This window comes from Notolabrus celidotus, chromosome 1, assembly GCF_009762535.1.
Source record: "Notolabrus celidotus isolate fNotCel1 chromosome 1, fNotCel1.pri, whole genome shotgun sequence".
NCBI lineage: Eukaryota > Metazoa > Chordata > Actinopteri > Labriformes > Labridae > Notolabrus > Notolabrus celidotus.
This window is the reverse complement of record NC_048272.1, coordinates 28,223,895-28,241,501: the sequence shown is the minus strand read 5'-3', so window position 1 is coordinate 28,241,501 and position 17,607 is coordinate 28,223,895. Positions and strand designations below refer to the sequence as shown.

General features: G+C 39.4%; 4 protein-coding genes across 5 annotated transcripts in view; 1 reads left to right on the top strand and 3 right to left on the bottom strand.

Moving 5' to 3' along the window:
• Window positions 1-4,008: 4,008 nt before the first annotated feature.
• On the bottom strand, window positions 4,009-7,169 carry LOC117815988 (bcl-2-like protein 1). Of its 2 annotated transcripts, none has more exons than XM_034688155.1 (3): window positions 7,017-7,169; window positions 5,096-5,735; window positions 4,009-4,249 (listed from the first exon to the last, which is right to left on the bottom strand). In XM_034688155.1, exons 2-3 carry the CDS (start codon window positions 5,618-5,620, stop codon window positions 4,109-4,111), a joined length of 666 nt encoding a protein of 221 aa, XP_034544046.1. In that variant the 5' UTR covers window positions 5,621-5,735; window positions 7,017-7,169; the 3' UTR covers window positions 4,009-4,108. The 2 variants fall into 2 exon arrangements, with proteins under 2 accessions (XP_034544046.1, XP_034543962.1); XM_034688071.1 differs by having other exon boundaries at window positions 7,039-7,165.
• A 526-nt stretch (window positions 7,170-7,695) lies between these two features.
• On the bottom strand, window positions 7,696-13,302 carry adnpa (activity-dependent neuroprotector homeobox a). Its single transcript, XM_034683413.1, has 4 exons — window positions 12,902-13,302; window positions 11,365-11,477; window positions 10,975-11,067; window positions 7,696-10,878 (listed from the first exon to the last, which is right to left on the bottom strand). Exons 2-4 carry the CDS (start codon window positions 11,470-11,472, stop codon window positions 8,545-8,547), a joined length of 2,535 nt encoding a protein of 844 aa, XP_034539304.1. The 5' UTR covers window positions 11,473-11,477; window positions 12,902-13,302; the 3' UTR covers window positions 7,696-8,544.
• The window catches only part of si:ch211-232b12.5 (zinc fingers and homeoboxes protein 3), a 45,981-nt gene continuing 41,328 nt past the window's right edge, over window positions 12,955-17,607 (top strand). The window contains exons 1-3 of the mRNA XM_034683396.1: window positions 12,955-13,352; window positions 14,857-14,982; window positions 15,771-15,868. The gene's annotated coding sequence lies outside the window, so the exon portion shown is untranslated. The remainder of the gene's footprint in view (window positions 13,353-14,856; window positions 14,983-15,770; window positions 15,869-17,607) is intronic.
• si:dkeyp-97e7.9 (DEP domain-containing mTOR-interacting protein) lies at window positions 14,902-17,392 on the bottom strand. The gene is made up of 9 exons (XM_034683436.1): window positions 17,310-17,392; window positions 17,022-17,200; window positions 16,777-16,900; window positions 16,412-16,590; window positions 15,993-16,205; window positions 15,762-15,899; window positions 15,569-15,639; window positions 15,134-15,238; window positions 14,902-15,027 (listed from the first exon to the last, which is right to left on the bottom strand). The coding sequence occupies exons 1-9, from the start codon at window positions 17,390-17,392 to the stop codon at window positions 14,902-14,904; spliced, it is 1,218 nt and encodes a 405-aa protein (XP_034539327.1).

The following is a 17,607-nucleotide window of genomic DNA, read 5'->3' as shown; positions in this document are numbered from 1 at the left end:
AACAGGTGGATTATACCAAAGGAGAAGGGCCCAGTACTTGAAGGATCTGCCTCCCCTATGATTTTGATACATTTACAACTTACAGATTCATTTACACAAGTGCAATGTTTTAGGGGGATATTAGTGCACTACCTGCTCTTTAAGAAATAATTGCCTCTGACCATTTGGAGCTTTGTTTGTGGAAGAAGGGATTATAAATTATTCGTGTTTTTATAGGGACTGGGAGAGTGGGAGGGGAAAGAAGCTAATGGGGAAAATGGTTATCTTTTTCTTCCTTCCTGTCACTACACATGCTGCAGCATGCATTCAATTCAGCATAATCCAGTCAATAAATGCGTTGATTCATCTGTATGAAACTTTATTTCCTGGCTATACATTCTGTTTTAAAATGTATCTGTATCAGTAACTTTAACTGCAAACAATAATTGTAAAGAGTTAATGAAGTACACATGAAGTTAGGATAGAAGAGTCTTGTTGGCTTTATAAGGATGTTTTTCTGTTTTTGCAAGTTATCAATGTAGATTACAGCAGTTCTTTATTTGTGTTGTGTAGATCTTTAAACATGCTGAGATTGGTTTTATTGCAATCCTATTTGCAGCAAGTGAAGCAAAGATAACTGTATAATATTGATAAACTTGTAACAAAGTCTCACTATCTGGTTAGATAAGGCTCTCAAAGATAACTACTTTGATTGAATTTTATCTCGAGACAATTTAAATCTTTTAATGTAGAATAACATTCAATTAGTTGCAAAGTCCTTTTACTTAAAAGGTATGAAAGTTAAGTGTTCTCTTTGTGCAGTGTTTTTTTTCTTCATGTCAAGTAGCAGGGCTGGGGTCGCTCACTCAGGACTGGGGGGTGACTGATAGGTTATCTCCGATGCTACAGACGTAATCCATCCACCTGCTGCTGGCACCGCCAGTTTCACACTCCCTGTCAGTTAGTCAGAGAGAGGCACTGTGTACACTTTAGACATGATGCCTTAGAGAACAGACCAACAGACCAACAAATAAATACATCACTGTTGTCATGTTAAAGGGCTGCTGTAAAGTTAAAGTTCAACACAGTTCAGACACTTTCAAAATCACTGTGTTATGACAAGTTTGTTTCAAATGAATCCAGTCGGGTTTCATAATGTGTGGGTGCACAAAAAACGCTTCACTTGGCAAGTCTATAAATGGTCCCACACACTTTGTTGTGTTTTCACAGCAGATTTGTACACGCTTCACTGCAGGCTTAAGAGACAGACAAGAGTCGTTTATACATTTGGTTTCAGCTTCATAAGCTCAACCCTGTGAACATCTGGACACACCACTCACTCATGACATTGCATAAAACACACACACAGACACACACACACACAGAGACAAAGGCAGCATTTTGGATTATGAGTATTTTTCCTGAGTAAGTTATCAAATAAAATCACCATTTGAGTTGATATCTGTCTTCTTTGCACAGCGTATATTAAACTAAGAAGCACTGAACCATTCCCCTGCCTCCCCCTGAGTCCCCTGAGGCCTCCATAATGAGACTTTTATATATTGATAGCCTTTGAAGTAACAGAGTGAGAAGAGGGGTTTTCAATTAGATTTACCTAAGGCTTGCCCCAAGTAACACCAAAGCAGAACCACCTTCAAAATTCATATTATTCCCTCCTAAGACAGGTCTAACAATTAGTAAAACAACTGTATGAAAAAAAAAAAATTATGTCTGTGCAAGCACATCTATAATTTATACTTTTCCTCTAGTGTCTCGATCTGCTGTTTATCTGCTGCAGCTGTCAGCTCTGCCCTGGGGAAATGGCAACAAATGCCGGTGAAAGATTAGCAACCACAGGCAAGTTGACTCACAGAGTAATCCGTTAGGGGCCTTTCTCTCCTGCTCCTTCAGTGTTTTTCTCTTTTCCCATTCAAACTGTTTTATCCAGGAGAGTTGTACAATGTCTTTAACGGTACAAAAATAATGAAACAAAGACGAAGGTATTTTAATAATGAATTGTTTTATCTTTGACAGTTAGGGAGACGAAAAATAGAGGAGAATAAATGCTTCGATTCTAAGTAAATAGCAACATCACTGAGAAGGAGACCGTTTTTCTGCCCACGAAACACATGTAAATGCTTGACTCTTTGCATGTACCCTGCAGCAAGGAAGTTCATTTGGAACAAATGCAACCACCTCAGCTTTCATCTCAACATACTGTAGGTTTAATTGTTTTGGAACACAGTACACTAGCACCACCCAAAGGTAAGGATGCAACATGACAGCTACTGCTGTCCCACCTCCAACTGCCACAGGATGTAAAACTCTGAACACTGCTCTTTAGAGATAACACACGTTTATAGATGTGTGTGTGGTTAATATTGTCATACACACTGGGGATGCATATTATGATGGTGCAGAACTGATCATAAATTGAGAGAAGTTTTACACTCCAGACAATGAGTGATAACTACATCTTATTTAAAATGAAAAACAACAACATGTTGTCAGATAAAGTAGCATCTTATGGATTTAGCCTCTGCTCTAGAGCAGGGGTTCTCAAACTTTTCAGCCCGCGACCCCAAAAATATAGGTGACAAAGACTCGTGACCCCCACTGTCCCTCAAATTGATTTAATGTGGCTTCATTAGCTGGTCTGCCAAAAATGACCCTACCTATATTAGCATGCGGCTGAGTTTCCTGTGCCGACATGAATGAACCTGCTGCTACTGATGCTTTTGATAATTCACTGTTCACTAACCCTAAACTTAGGAGTCATCTGGGAACAAAGACAGAAAACTCATTACATTTATATTTTCATGGTTTTATTTCAAATTTAGCTACAATTTTTGTCGATATTTTTTACTACATTGGGTAAACTGTACTATTTTTTGATGATAAAAAAAAAAAAAACATTCTGGAAAACATCTCACGACCCTCCATACGTGACTCGCGACCCTCCAGGGGGTCCCGACCCACACTTTGGGAATCCCTGCTCTAGAGGACAGAAGTATATTGATAATATGATGTATTTTAAAAAGCACAAGACATTCGGTTTAAAAAAATAACGTATTCTTTGATCTACAATATCTCTGAGTCCCCTTTCCTTCAATTTACAATATTTTTTGGTTAATTTCACTATTTGATGTATTAATTAGTATAAATGTCAGCCTCCCATACTTTCTATAATATATATATACTATATTGGGCCACTATCCTGAACTTTACCATTCTAAGAAATTCCTTATCAATATATGCAATTAAGACCAATTTTGTACTGATTTAAGATTGAATTCAACAGTTAAAGACGTGACTTTCAATGCAGTAAAGTTGGAGCTAGAAGACTCTTTCCATGAGGACTTTGCACTAATTGTTCATTAATATGACTACTGTAGATACTTAAAAAGCTTAAAAAGCTCCCCCAAAAAAGATTAATAAAAGTGCACATAACACTTTTAATAATCCAATAATCCTGTAGTCAGCTATAAAGCTCAGCTGCATGTGTTTCAGAAGATGGAGATAGTTTGGGACTATAGAATAGTAGCATGCTCTACTCTGTGATTCAGTGTCCAATGGGATAAGCTGGATGAACAATGTAGACGTGTGTAAGTGTACACTGGTTGTTTAACACAATCCAAAAAATATAGACACAAGGAAAAACATAAATATATTTATTTTTTGAAGCATGCCTAAAACTTCAGTACAGCTTGCCATTACACAGTGAAAAGAAAATATAACTTATATTCTTTGTAAGCCGTCTGTTTGTTAATAGTAAAAACTGGTCCTTGGATAAAGAACATGGGAGAAGTAAAACAAGCAGTCTCATCAAACCAGCTGATTCTTTTCAATGACAGTTAGCTTATCAGGTTCATTTAAAGCACTTCCAGTCTGGAGAGTAACACCATTTAACAGATGTAAATCTCTGCCATGCGTTAAAAATATAAAAGAAATGGGACAAAGCAGGAAGTATTTAGCTCACCAAGCTACACATTATACTCCCACAATCTGCTTTAGCCAATCCACATTATGTCAGTGCACAAGAAGACTGTTTATTTTTTTGTAAACATTAACTTTTCTGTTTCCTCTTTGTTGGTGACACACGATGTGTTGCGGTAAAAGAGATTTGCTTTTACTGTTTCTTAGCGATGTAAACACCCACCACTACTCCCATTAGCAGCGCCATGCCAACCAGCAGCCATTTAGAGAGAGTTTCCCGAGATCTCCTTGCTTCTGCAGCGGCATCACGTCCAAAAATGTCAGCAAAGCAGTCCTAGAAGATTTCAGTGAGAAAAGAAGTCAGACAAATTGTTTTAGCAAGCAATGGTTTCTTTCCATAGAAATTAAAGGAGCATTACCCTACAAATCTGCTGTTTTGGTCAAAATGATTGGTAACTTTGCAACAATGTGTATTTTGTATCCTATGATCTTTTTTATGTCAATGAAATGATGAAAATGAAATACATCAGATGATCATTTTGTGTGGGCATGTTTTATCTCCAGTGTGTATACTATTTAGGTTGCAGAGACATATATACGCCTTACACCAACACATACTGTATGCATTGATTTTGCAGTATATAGGTATCTATGCACTTACATTTTGAACAGCTGTTTTTACATATGCAAACATCTACCTTTTCCACATTCCAACGTTTTATTTGTGACTATTTATACATTGATTTCATAATAAATTATTTTTAACAGTCTTCCAGAAAACAAATGAAATTTATGGTATGCAGTGGAGTAGAATTCTAAACCTAAAAACTAAATTCCTGTGTCTTTGAAATCCAGTAACATTAAACTGCAGAATGTTAAAGAAGCTGTGATATGTATTTAAATCTGCCTTAGGACTATAGATCAATAAGGACAATGGGGGATGTTTTGACATGTTTATAATCACCACCAATGCCTTTGAGTGATTTTGTTGCTGCTGCCCCACAAAAATCAATCCCCTTTCCTTTAAAAACATGCTTTCAATCCTCATTTCAGTCAGGAGATATTCCAAAAGAAATGATTTAAGATAAGATTTTCTTTTTAGATGAGTGATACACATTTGTTGACACAATTACAGCACCTTAAATAAACCTCATGTTGTGTTTTCCCCCTGCAGACTTACCCAACCTCCTTGGTTCTGGATCCAAGAACTGATGTGCTCATCCAAGTATATGGTCATCCAGTCTGCAATGCGGGAAACCAGCTCACCCATACCCTTCTGGACACATTCCACACACAGTACACCACCGAAAGCAAAAAGGCCAACTATCCTCCCCCAGTTGACTCCATCCTTGAAAACTTCATCCATAACGCTCTTAAAGCTGTGGTAGGCTGTGTCAGGAGTGATGTCAAGCTGTGAGGAAAGATCACTAAAGGCCTGTGTGAAGAGCAGTTCAAACTCATCTGCTGAGTCCTTCAGAGCTGCCTTCACAGCCTCTATGTCACATTGTTGCGACGATGACGACCCCGGCTGGTCGCCCCCGTTCCTGCTGTTGACCAGTAAGCCATTACTGGCAACAGCGTTGTCCATGACTCCCTCAGTCCTTCCACCAGCATCCTCTCTCCTCAGCACAGAGGTTGGGTAGTTCCTCTGAGACAGTTTGTAGCTTATAAAGAACTCCACCAGCTCTCTGTTACTGTATGACATATTTTCAAACTGCAAACCTCCAACATACAGCCAGCCTAATCAGACCCTGTGGTTTCTTCAGCCATGCCTCTCAGTCTGTCAGCTGCCATATGAGAGCCTGTCCACCTTACGTAGCCTGGAGGCAAACAAGGATAAGGAAAGTCAATTGATTCTTATGGTAACTTTTTGGGCAAAGAATGCAAATGCGTTTTAGCCTCCATTGGTTTCAAGCGAGTCCTTTACCATAAGCACATCGAACAAGAGTCCTAACAGTTGCTCAAGTTGTGCAATTCATCTTAACCCTCCTGTTATGTTCGTTTATCTGGAACAGCAATAATGTTCCTGGGTCAATTTGACCTGGGGCATATTCAATTATCCAAAAGTGTCAGAACCCCCAAAAAATCCCAATACACATTTTTTTTAATCAAATTTTTAACTCCACTACTGACCATTTAAATCAAGAATTAGTCCGTTGTTGTTCTTTAATTCTCACAGATCATGGTTCAATGAAGATACCTAAGATGGAAGAAACCACTGAATACCACTAGCCTTTCATCCACTGTGACATTAGAAATGCGATATAATACTTTTTAACAATTTTTTAAGATTTTTGAACTTTAAAATGGGTTAATTTGACCCGCAACATAACAGGAGGGTTAATCAGAGACTTCGTGAACAGGCAGTTTCATTTTAAATGAATATAGAAGTGTAATGTTAAACATAAGAACAGTTAACCTGCTCAGATGACTGCTGTGCAGAAAAAAGTAACGTATCATTGAAGGTATTTATTAATTTAGTCAAGACATCATTTTTTCCATCTTCTGTCTATATTTGCTGCATTTAGCTGGTTTGGAAGGAATATATTGCTTAAAATAGACTTTAAAAAGGGTCTATTTGACCCGCAATATAACAGAAGGGTTAATACAGATCAAGTATCCATTTATTATAAGTCATTATCAATGCTTCATACTGTTCAGTTGGAGAATTAAGTAGCATACCAGTAATATGAATCACATCATGTTATAGTTAAAAATGTTCTCTACATCTGTCAGCAGGATGCTCATATGATTTAAGAATCGCACGAGATAAATGGAAGCTGGTAGATAACACGAAAGGTAATAAAAATACTTTCATTTGTATAGAAGCAATAAGCATGGGCTAACCACTGAAACAATAAGCCCTGCTCGATTCGCATTTTAACACTTTGTAATATTAACTCATAACGATGATAATGTAGCGAGTCTAGATGCCCACCTACCATTACTGACAGCTTTGACAACACAACAAATACTACCAGTTTTAGCTTTGTATGCTAACTAGCTGTTTATAAACAGTCCATTAAAAACGCGTCAAAAATAACCTCACGCTGAAGCCACTGGGTTGTTATTAGGTAGTTTCTGTTAACAGTTATACTTACACCTGTTTAAAGGACTCTTTACCTTTGGGACTGCAGCTATGAAGTGACTAAAAGCAGTAGTTCTGAATACAGACACAATATGGACATTTCTGCAACAGTAGACTCTGAGGCCTCAACAGTGATGCACGCTGGCCATTGGCCAATTCTTCTACTGTACCAGCCAGAAGTCCCGCCTCCTTATACAGCTGAACCAATGAACGCCCAGCAGGGACCGGAAGTAAAGGGGCCCCTGAAACAAATCAAACTCACTAGAGAAGCTTGTACGTTTGTTCCAGGGTTGTTCATGAATCACAAATATGAGGGTTTCAGAACTAGTGCTGGGCGATTCCACACTTTTATGATTCGATACGATACCGATTACTTTTTTGGCAACTTTCAATAATTTTTTTTTTTTTTTAAATAAAATGTAACCCTTGAAAAAAAGTGCCATGACAAATACTGTTAATTTATAAACTTGAATATGCAAATCCTTTGCTGGCCTTTTTTAAACAATGAAATAAATTTAGAAAAACACATAAATAATAATCAACATCCTCTATTTAAATTGTGGAACGCTTAAAGCAGACTCTTCACCATGACTACTATTAAAATGACACTGCGCTCATGAGGTCTCTGAATTTGTCGGTGGAAAAAACTTTGGAGTAAGTTACCCTAAAAGAATCAGAAGTGACACATGCGCTTTTATTTCGCATTTATTAATTAGTATCGATATTTTATTTGAGTAATCGATACTCAAATGAGTTGCGTGTAAATGTCCATATATCAATAACACAGAATCAATACGCCCACCACCATTCAGAACCTTCGAGCCTGTACAAGCCCCAGATCGGATGACGTTAAAGTACATTTACTCTTCTTGCTCTCCGTCTCATTATTATTAACGTGTCAGTTTATCTATATATGTTACTTAACACTAGTTTAAATAGGGAATGTGTTTCTTTTATGAATTAAATGTTAAGATTAAATATTGGTTTGGCGAGAATCACAATTTGCTGCTGTATTTAGATATTGAACCTCATTAATGTTTAGTAATTATCTTATAAGAAAAGACTTTCATCACAACTGGCGCATAGCCCACGTTTCATTCTCTGTCATTTGTGTATGGAAAACTTAAAATGCTTTTATTAAACAAACATTTATTAAAACGTGTACATCAGCAATAAGCATATTCTACACTTTCTAAATGTGAAATAACGTAATACAGTTCTTTTCAAAGTTGAGAAAAACAACCATGGAACTTAGGAAGTTAGAGTGAGAATAAGACAGACTGTGTAGAGAGCCTGAAGAAAGAATAATGGCAAAAGTATATACAATATTAATTACATCTCATATTATTATGCATTTAATGTCACTTCTTTCAACACTGAAAACAAGTTCTGCAGCTGGAACAGAAGCTTCTTTGTGACCCATGCCTTTCAAAAAGTGTGTGATAACTAATTTTAACGCCGTTTTCTTTTACTTGAGCTAGATTTAAGTACTTATAAAACGGAGCTATTTCAGAACCAAGGCACACTGCCACACAGGGACACTAACAAAAATTCATCCAGGCATTCGATTTCTCATCTTGCAAAGCGCTCTCTTTATCTGTAGAAAGCTCTTCTTTGTTCGATGGTTCCGTCTCTTCTGTCAGATTTGCTGGGTCCTGGGGTTTTACATTCTCATGTTGGTTGATGGCAACATTGTCATTCTCTGGTTTATCTTCTGTTTCTGCATCACTGTCAGAGTCTATGGAAATGGTCTCTGTGCATGTTCTGAGTTTTAAGGTACAGTTCAGTGCGTCAGAATGCTTGTTTTGGTCTGTGTTTGGAGTACCAGACTTTACACCTCCAGGTGTCACTACTGATGGACCAGAGTAACTCTCTTCAAAGATTAAGTCATGCTTTACTTTCTTGACAGCATGCATGTCAAAGCCTAAAAGCACAGACAACTTAGTTGTCTGACATCGTTTCTCACACATCCTTTGCTTTGTTGCAAAGTGACCACAAATGTCAGACTTCCACAGCCAGAGACTTGCAGACAACTTCTCCTCTTCCTGAGCTGAAAGGTATGGTCGCCGGTTGAAGTAGGCCGTCAGGAAATTTTTCCTGGCCTCATATGTCTTGTGCTCGTAGCTCCTGGGATCCAGAGCAAGGCCAGCAGAATCGGCTAGATTTCCAACCGCTGTGGATGAGATCTTTGACTCTTTGCTCAGTTTTAACCGCTTGGGGTTGGAGGTGGCCTGCACTGGTGGCTGCCTCTTGATGAAACCAGCTCCTGATGAGTTCAGAGTCAAGGTAGACCTGAAGCTTTGGCTTGCCTGGTTCCTACCAACAGCCCTGCACTGCACAAGATGCAGTGTGATTGTAGAGGCAACCATGTTACTGGTGTACACTCCCAAGCAATGAATGCACTTGTATGTCATCTTTTTTTCTACGGGATGCATCGTTTGAAGCACTTGGTGTCGCTCCCTTAGATGCATGGCCAAAGCATCAGAGATGGGACCTTTGAGGATGGTGAAACACAGCGGACACAAAGTCTTCCCAACCTCACTTCTGTGAGGCAGTGAAGGGAAACTTGCGGCGCCAACTGCTTCATTCCTCTGCATTGTTTTTGGAGTGCTGACTTTGACCAGAGGTGGCATACTACTCTGAGCAGGTACAGGTTCACCTTGACCGTTGACAGATTCTTTCATGTTGAAAGTGAGAACAACCAGCTGTACATTACTGGACTTATCTTGTTTAACTGTGAGATCAAAGGTTAGAGGCGATGCACCAGGGGGTCCAACAAAGTCATTGGGATGAGTCTGGGCCACATGCTCCATGATTTTCTCAACACTGTGGAAAGCTGCATGGCATTGTGGACAGGTAAGCCCATGGATAAGCATGTGGTTAAGCAGTGTATCGCTAGGCAGATAGCGGTTGCAGAGCAAGCATTTGCTGGTGAAGTTGTGGATTTTCATGATGTACTTAGCCAGTGCCCAAACTTTCTTTGCCTTGTGCGCATTCTCAAAATGTGCACTGTACAGGTTTTCAGGAAAAAGCTCATTGCAAACTGTGCATATCTTCCACTTCTGTGTCTGAGCTGTGTTTACACCAGCTGAATTATTTTCTGCCACAGCGCTGTTGCCAGGATGTGTGACACGCACCTTACTGGCTGTGATGGTAGAAGGACTTTTGACAACCGGGGCCGCAGGTTTTAAATAGCCAATTACTGGTTGTGGTGCCTGGCCCTGTGATACTGTGCCCCTGCTAATAGCTAAAGGGGTTTTCAGAGAAGAAACAGGGAAGGACTGGGTTTTGGACACAACAATATTAGCATGTCCAATCATGGTGGTTACTTGTGCGCCAATGCGTTCATGATACTCTATTACATGTTGTACTAGAGCTTCATAGCTACGAGTGGAAAACTGGCAACGTTTACAAAGGATGTTGTTGCCGTTGACAGAATTAGCACCATTTTTGACAGAAGAATCAGAAACCATACCCAGATATGGTGATACAATATGCTGAAAATGTTCCCTGTATATGTGCCTTCTCACAACGTTGTAGAGGGTGTCCCGGAATGTGCATTTTTTGCAAAAGTACATTGGTCTCTCCACCCCTTCTCCCTGTCTAGCTCTGTCAAGATGGGCTTTGTCCTTCTTTCCCAGTGCAGCTCCCTGTGGGGTGCCATAGCCCTGGCGTACTGTACTGGGTATGTGGAATATTTTTACATGCGTCTCCAAAGTTCTCTTGCTTGCAGTGAATGCACAGTATGGACAATTGAGCAAGATTTTACCGTCAAATATTTTCCTGTGCACATTGCGGAAGTGATTCTTGTAGCCTGAGTAGTATTTGGAAGAAAATGAGCACTCTGTGCAGCAAAATGGCTTTGATCTATATTCCTAAAACAAAGAAGAAGAAACAGCCATTAGTTGAAGCTAAATATGATTATTTGGTATTGTACTTTGTAAAGGAATTTGAGAAGAAGCAAGATTTACCTGTACTTTAGAGTATGATGGGTCCCATGCACAGATATCGAGGCAAAGACTACTTTTAACAAACTGCTCGTTTGGGCAAAAGTCCTTGAATTCCTTGGGAAAAAATAGGACAGAGAATAAATTTTAATCATAATATGGAACATCTCTTAAACAAACATGATTGTTGTGTGTAAAATTATACAATTGTTTGTATTAACACTGGCAACAGAGCTAGCAAAGAAGTGTCCATTTCCTTCAATTGTGAGTTAAAATGTTTTCTCTACAGACCTTTAAGACAGAAGAATAGATCCTACACAAGATATGTTTTAAGACAACCACATAAAAGCTCTCATAGTCATGGCAACTTGATATTGATGTTTTTTTTTCCACAAACATATTCATCAAGCTCACCTCTGCAGCCTCTTTGCAGTACTCCAATCCAATGTCTTCGAGTGCTTTCTTCACTTGCTTCCTGGCTCTTCTGATTCTAGGAAGGTTATTCACAGGAAGCTGATACATCTCTCCTTAAAAAAAGAAATACAAATTTTATATTATTTTGAGGCTCACACATTCATAAACATTCGGCACATCACTTGAACAGCTTTAAACACATTTACCGTACATCACAAGACATCTATTTACAATTCCCAAGTGGCCCAGTGAAGCACATGCTTAAAGTAAGCTCTCAATGGCAATTTAGGGTGGATTTAACAATAAAGTATGAGAAAGACTAAAAGTTAGCTACATCTATTCCGCTTCTCTAACCACAGACGACGGGAATCAAAGTTTTACAGTTCATGTTGTTTGTAGACTAGTGCTAATATCCAGTGGTGGACAGTAACAGAGTAAATTTACTCGAGTACAGTACTTAAGTACATTTTTTTAAAGTATCTGTACTTTACTTGAGTATTACTTTTACTCCACTACATTTAGAAGACAATTGTTTTACCTTTCACTCCACTACATTTCTATCAGTGCTCTAGTTACTCATACTTTTGCTTTGAAGTCAGCTCATGAATTTCCTTCTACTATCTGAAATCTGATCCCTCAGTTGAACGTGGAGGAAACACAGAGCATCACTCAGATCAGGCAGTTCATTTAGAGGTGGTAATGATGACTATAATTCTCCACCTGAGCACCCATGGTCATATCTTCAGCCCGTGTTAGAGGTTTTTGAAATGTAGAATGATACGTATTGTTTGAAATGTTCTCCCTGTTTCCCACTCTGCCCAAACATACAAAATTTCACTGTCTAACCTGAGAAAGCGTGTTGAGCTACATAACATTTGTTTCATCCCAGATGAGCATTTCAAACTAAGTTGTCTGTGCTTGGAGTAACTTAGTTTCTGTTTTTATTCTATGGTATAGTTTTTAGAGATTTCAAGTAATGGTTTCTAGATAAACATAATGTAACCAAATGTACTCCTATGTATTCTTGACTGCACTCATGCATTGTGAAAATATAACGTTTTGAGATGTTTTTAAGAAGTACTTGGAATACTTAAGTATTTCTAAAAGGAAGTACTTCAGTACTTTAACTCCAGTAATAATTTGACTGAACAACTTTCACTTGTATTGGAGTAATATTTGACCTGGAGTATCTATACTTGACTTCAGTAATGAAGCTACTGCACTACTACTGCTACTGTGTACTTTGTCCACCACTGCTAATAAATTAATCAAAGTTTTTCAGTTCAGGATGTTTGTAGACTTGTGTTAATATATTAATCAAAGTTTTACAGTTCATGATGTTTGTAGACTAGTGTTAATATATTAATCAAAGTTTTACAGTTCATGATGTTTGTAGATTAGTGCTAACACATTAGCAGCATTAGCTGAGTTGCGCGCTCTTGTCACCTAGCATAGTCACAGCTAACAATATGTAGCCGGCTAGCGCTTCATATTCCTTCATTAACATCAACAGGATCAATTGGTGCATTTCACTCACCTGATAATATGTCTGATGACAAGCTTTACACAGCTCGCCTCACTACATGAATGCTGATCGGAGCAGATAGCTGGCTGGTCGCAGCGTGCCGACTCACGGTGGATGTCACTCCTCAAAGCCGGTCTGATGCTCCACAGCTAGCTAACTAAGCTAGCCACTTAGCTGTCACATCTGCTTTGCTGCCACAGCTAGCTTACAGAAGAAACTAAATGCAGGATAGGGTGGTGCACAATTAACAAGAACACTGTATTCATACAATAGTATCAGCCGAGACCTCACGGAGTCGTCTGAGCACTTGTGTGCTTGCACCGGTGGTCGGGCCAGTCCCTTAGCCTGCGCTACCTCCACCAAACGAGACAACTCTCAATTCAAAATGGCGACGTCAATACGACGGAAGTCGTAGCAGGGAACTTGGCAGGGGCTGGACCATCGATGGGCTGGACGGCCCAAAGTTAGTATTTCTCGCGTTAATTAATACAACAATATGTTTTCTTAAAAAGCTGGCTGTATTTACTCAGAGAAACAGGCTCATAGTAACATCATTGACACGCCTTTTTATACTTTATTAATTCTTACTGCAACCAAGATACAGTGCTCATGTAATCAGTGGCGTGTCCAGAGAGGTGGCCAAGGGTGGCATCCCTTGAAATCTAATTGGCCACCCAAAAATCCTAAAATATGGCTTTTTTTCGAAACCGCATACTGTACAAGCAGTTTGTACTGATTTGGCCAAAATTCAGTATGTAGTAAGTGGCATGTGAACAAGAGCAAAATCTGCAGTATGCAAAAACTCTTTGCTCTTCTTTTTTTGATGGGGGAACTCCGTTTTTAGGTGCTGTGAAAATTCTTAAATTCCATATAAACCACTTCCTAACTATTTAAATTATAAGTGGATGCTAAAGAAGCAGTTTCACTATTAGCTTGGCCGTTGTTTACTTCCACTTTCCGAAACCAGAAATTCAGTGACGTCTGGCACAGCGTAGGCTACTGCAACACAGATTAGTGGGTAGTATGCAAGCGGCAAACTCCGGTCTCAAACGATGAAGCCAATGCGGAAGTGATATAAACTGCAATACATCGAAAATCCACTTGAGGCTGGCTGCAGCAACACCGGAAACCACATAGATATGAATGGGAAAAAGACGATCTTTGCAGCATTAATAAACATGTTTACAGCCTGGTTCAAAAAACGGCTTGGCCCTACAACGCTAATCTCTCTAATGGCACACACTGTACGGGGGGTGAATTTTTTTCTAACGTGACGGTTCAGAAGATATTAAGATTATGAGTTTTGCCCAAATAAGGACATGACTCCCGGTCGGGAACACACAGCCATTGGCTAAGAGGCTCACACTACGTCACACTCTGCCCAGTTGAGTTCCGCATTTCCAATATGGCTGCTGCCGTCGATTGGCTTCAAAACAGCTCTCAGGAACAGATGGGTGACGTCACGGATACTACGTCCATATTTTATACAGTCTATGGTAGTACGTAGCAGGCTGTTTCGAAAACAGCCTATGATTGGTTATTTGCCTTGTCAGAGGTGGGGTTTCTGTAAAAATCTATAATTTGGGATGAGTTAAAAGGCTGACAGTAGATTTCTTCATTAGTGTCCTCAAATGTGAATTTGAAAAAACATCTTTTGTAAGACCTTAAAGAATTAAGCTTAGACGATTTATACCACTGTGTCATGTTTCTTTTCTTTTAAGTCAAAAGGAATATAACAGCTGTTTAATTCTTCAATGAAAGTAGGTTGTGAAGACAGAAAGGGTAAATGTTTTTTATGTGTAATTTCACTGGCCGCCCCTGCCTATGTGAGAGCCTCAGTTGGGCCACCGCGGTCAAAAAGTTTTGGACACGCCCCTGCATGTAATACCAGCACAAACTATTCCTTTTACTGATTCATTTATGCTAATAGAAGTCAGTTACTGATAAAAAAAATTATTTTGTCCCAGAAAATGTTACGGCTTCTAAATGAAAAAGCTTGAAGAAAGTCGTCCTCATTCCAGTGGTTCCATCACCTCCAGTACTACAGTACGACTTCCTGTCATCACCAATCTTGTGACTGTCTTGTAGTCAAGGTAGAGAACACACTGTCCATTCACCTGGCACACAAACTGTCGCACCTTTAGAAACAAAATCAAGTCAGAATTTCTGTTTTCAAACACTTGAGAGGTTAAAATAGCATGCTATCTGTTCGATGTGGGTAGCATAGCCTGCATTATATCTAACCTTAACTCCAGCGGCTGCTGCAGGGCTTCCAGGATCTACTGCCTGCACATAACAAGGAGCCTTGCCTCTGATAACAAAGCCCCAGCCAAGAGCATCTCCTATTACCTGTCATGATAGGAAGCTGGAATTAGTATAACATTCAGTAGAATTTATGGCCAAGCTATCATATAGACAAAAAATGTCATTGTCTGTAGATAAACAACATTTCTATAAGACAGAGGGGGTCTATGTTTCTATTTTGTTTGAAGTGGATAATAAATGAGGGCGCATGTTGATATCATAGAGTTTATCGATCAGAAAACAGTTTTATCAAATACTGGACTCACAGATTAATGCTTTGATTCTCCACTCTAGAGGATTGTTGTTCATGCTAAACTGACTTAATGATCCTGTTGATGACATACATTACAGTCTTAAATAAAATCATTAACTTACTGTCAACACTCTCTTGATGAAGGGTGCACCAAGTGCCAGAAGCTCTTCACATGTAAAAACTCTTTGAATTACTGAAAAAGTAAAACAACGTTTTATAATTTACCATCTCTCAGTTTTGGAAGATGAAAAGAAAGCAAAGATTAATATATGAAATATGTTGTCTTTAAAATGTGAATATTAATAACACACTTGCCTGATTTAGGATTGCATCTCACCACTGAAGTTGAGGACAGCTGTACAAGAGTTTGGAATCCATCTGTGTGAAGCTGAAGGGAGTTCAAGCTACCTCGACGCCCAGTGGTAACCTGTTTCATATCTTTACTGGACCCCACTGTAATACATTTATCAGGAAATGATTATGCTATTATTAGCAATTTATAAGGAAAATGCATTGATCCAAAGAAAAGCAGTGTTACTGTTTTACCCGACTTGAAGGGAGTGTTGCCCTCCTGAGGTTGGCTTTTGCGCAGAACAAATGGACTGTCAAGATGGTTGTCCTCTGTTGTAGACACTGCGACTCCTTCATTGTTGTCTTGTTCACTTTCATGTAACAGCTCAGATAGGCGGCGGCGGCGGCGAAAATTGATGCAGAACTGATAGAGCAACCCACTGTCAAAGAAATCATGCTTCTTTGCCACTAATGGTGGGAGTGGAAGAAAGAGAGAGCACAAATAAAAAGTCAAACTGGTTCCAGAACTAATGAGGTTTTTACAAAGTGTTGATGAGTACATTTGCTTTAGATTGCAAAAGTCCCAGCTGGCCACCCACTAACAGCAGCTGCTGACAGTCGGCTCATCACTGGTGTCATACATCAATCAATGGGCAATTGAGGACTTTCCTCACCGTGCTGAATGATGCCATGCTCCTGCAATGCTCGGCACAGCTCTATCCCCCTACGCCGGCTCTCTGCCTCTCCATTCTGAAGGAGCCAGTCAATTAACTGGCAGCCTGGAAAGGAGCGCTGATATGTAACACTATGCTCCTCTCTTAGCTGCAGAATGGAGTCCTTTTCCCCGATGAGACTTAAACGTACATACAATACAAGTCATGTTTCATTACATGCAAATTAACTTAAATGAGCATTGCAACATCCCACACCCCAGCCTATTAATCATATTGGTGGTGTTATTGTGACTATGATTTACAAAACACCCATAGGTTATACAGGAACAAGAGAAACTTAGCCAAAAACAAACAACAGCTCTTACTGTTCATACAGCTGTTGTCCTCGCATGAAGATTTTCACCTCTGTATTGAAGGGAAATGTGCCATCATCCTTGCGAAAACGATACAGCAGTTTGGCATCCTTAAAGACATGCCTTTTGTCACATACTGAAAAAATATATACAGTATCAAATTACTTTTAATTCAGTGAGTCTTTCAATAAAGTTACAATTAGTTATTACCCTCCTATGTGTCCTCACTAAAACTTGTGTCATTGCTTCCTTCTCACCGTGGTGAACAATGTCCTGATCCATGAGGTGCTGCATAAGACACACAGCAGTTTCTCGATCAGGAGCCTCCTTATGGCTCACCAGCCATTCTATGAGTTCCTGTGCCACAAAGCAGTTAGGATATGTGCGCAGATGGTACCGTCGGTCCTTGATCAGCTTACCATCATGGAGCCTCAACCTTGAAATTAAATTCAAATTAGCCACAACCATCACAACTAAGCCATAGTTCTGACCTTAAGGCTTAAAAACCAAGCAACAGCATTGTCTTCCTCTCTCTCCTGTCATACCTGAGTTGCTCTCCTGCAATCATGACTTCAGCTTTATGTTGTCTTGCCATGGCTCTTCTCCTAGTACTACTTGTTCGCTCCATGTTTATCTTACAACTAGAAAGTGACCGAAGCTCACTTTTAGTTATGACTCTTTGTGTTGACAAAACAGCCCCTGAATTACACAGAACCCCATTGCCATGTGGGAAAGATGTTGTGTATACAAAGAGTAGAAGAGACAATGATGTGGTATGTTTCTGTCAGGATGTCATGAACAGAAAGCATCCACCAAAAGTGCAGATTAGTATTGTGCATGTTC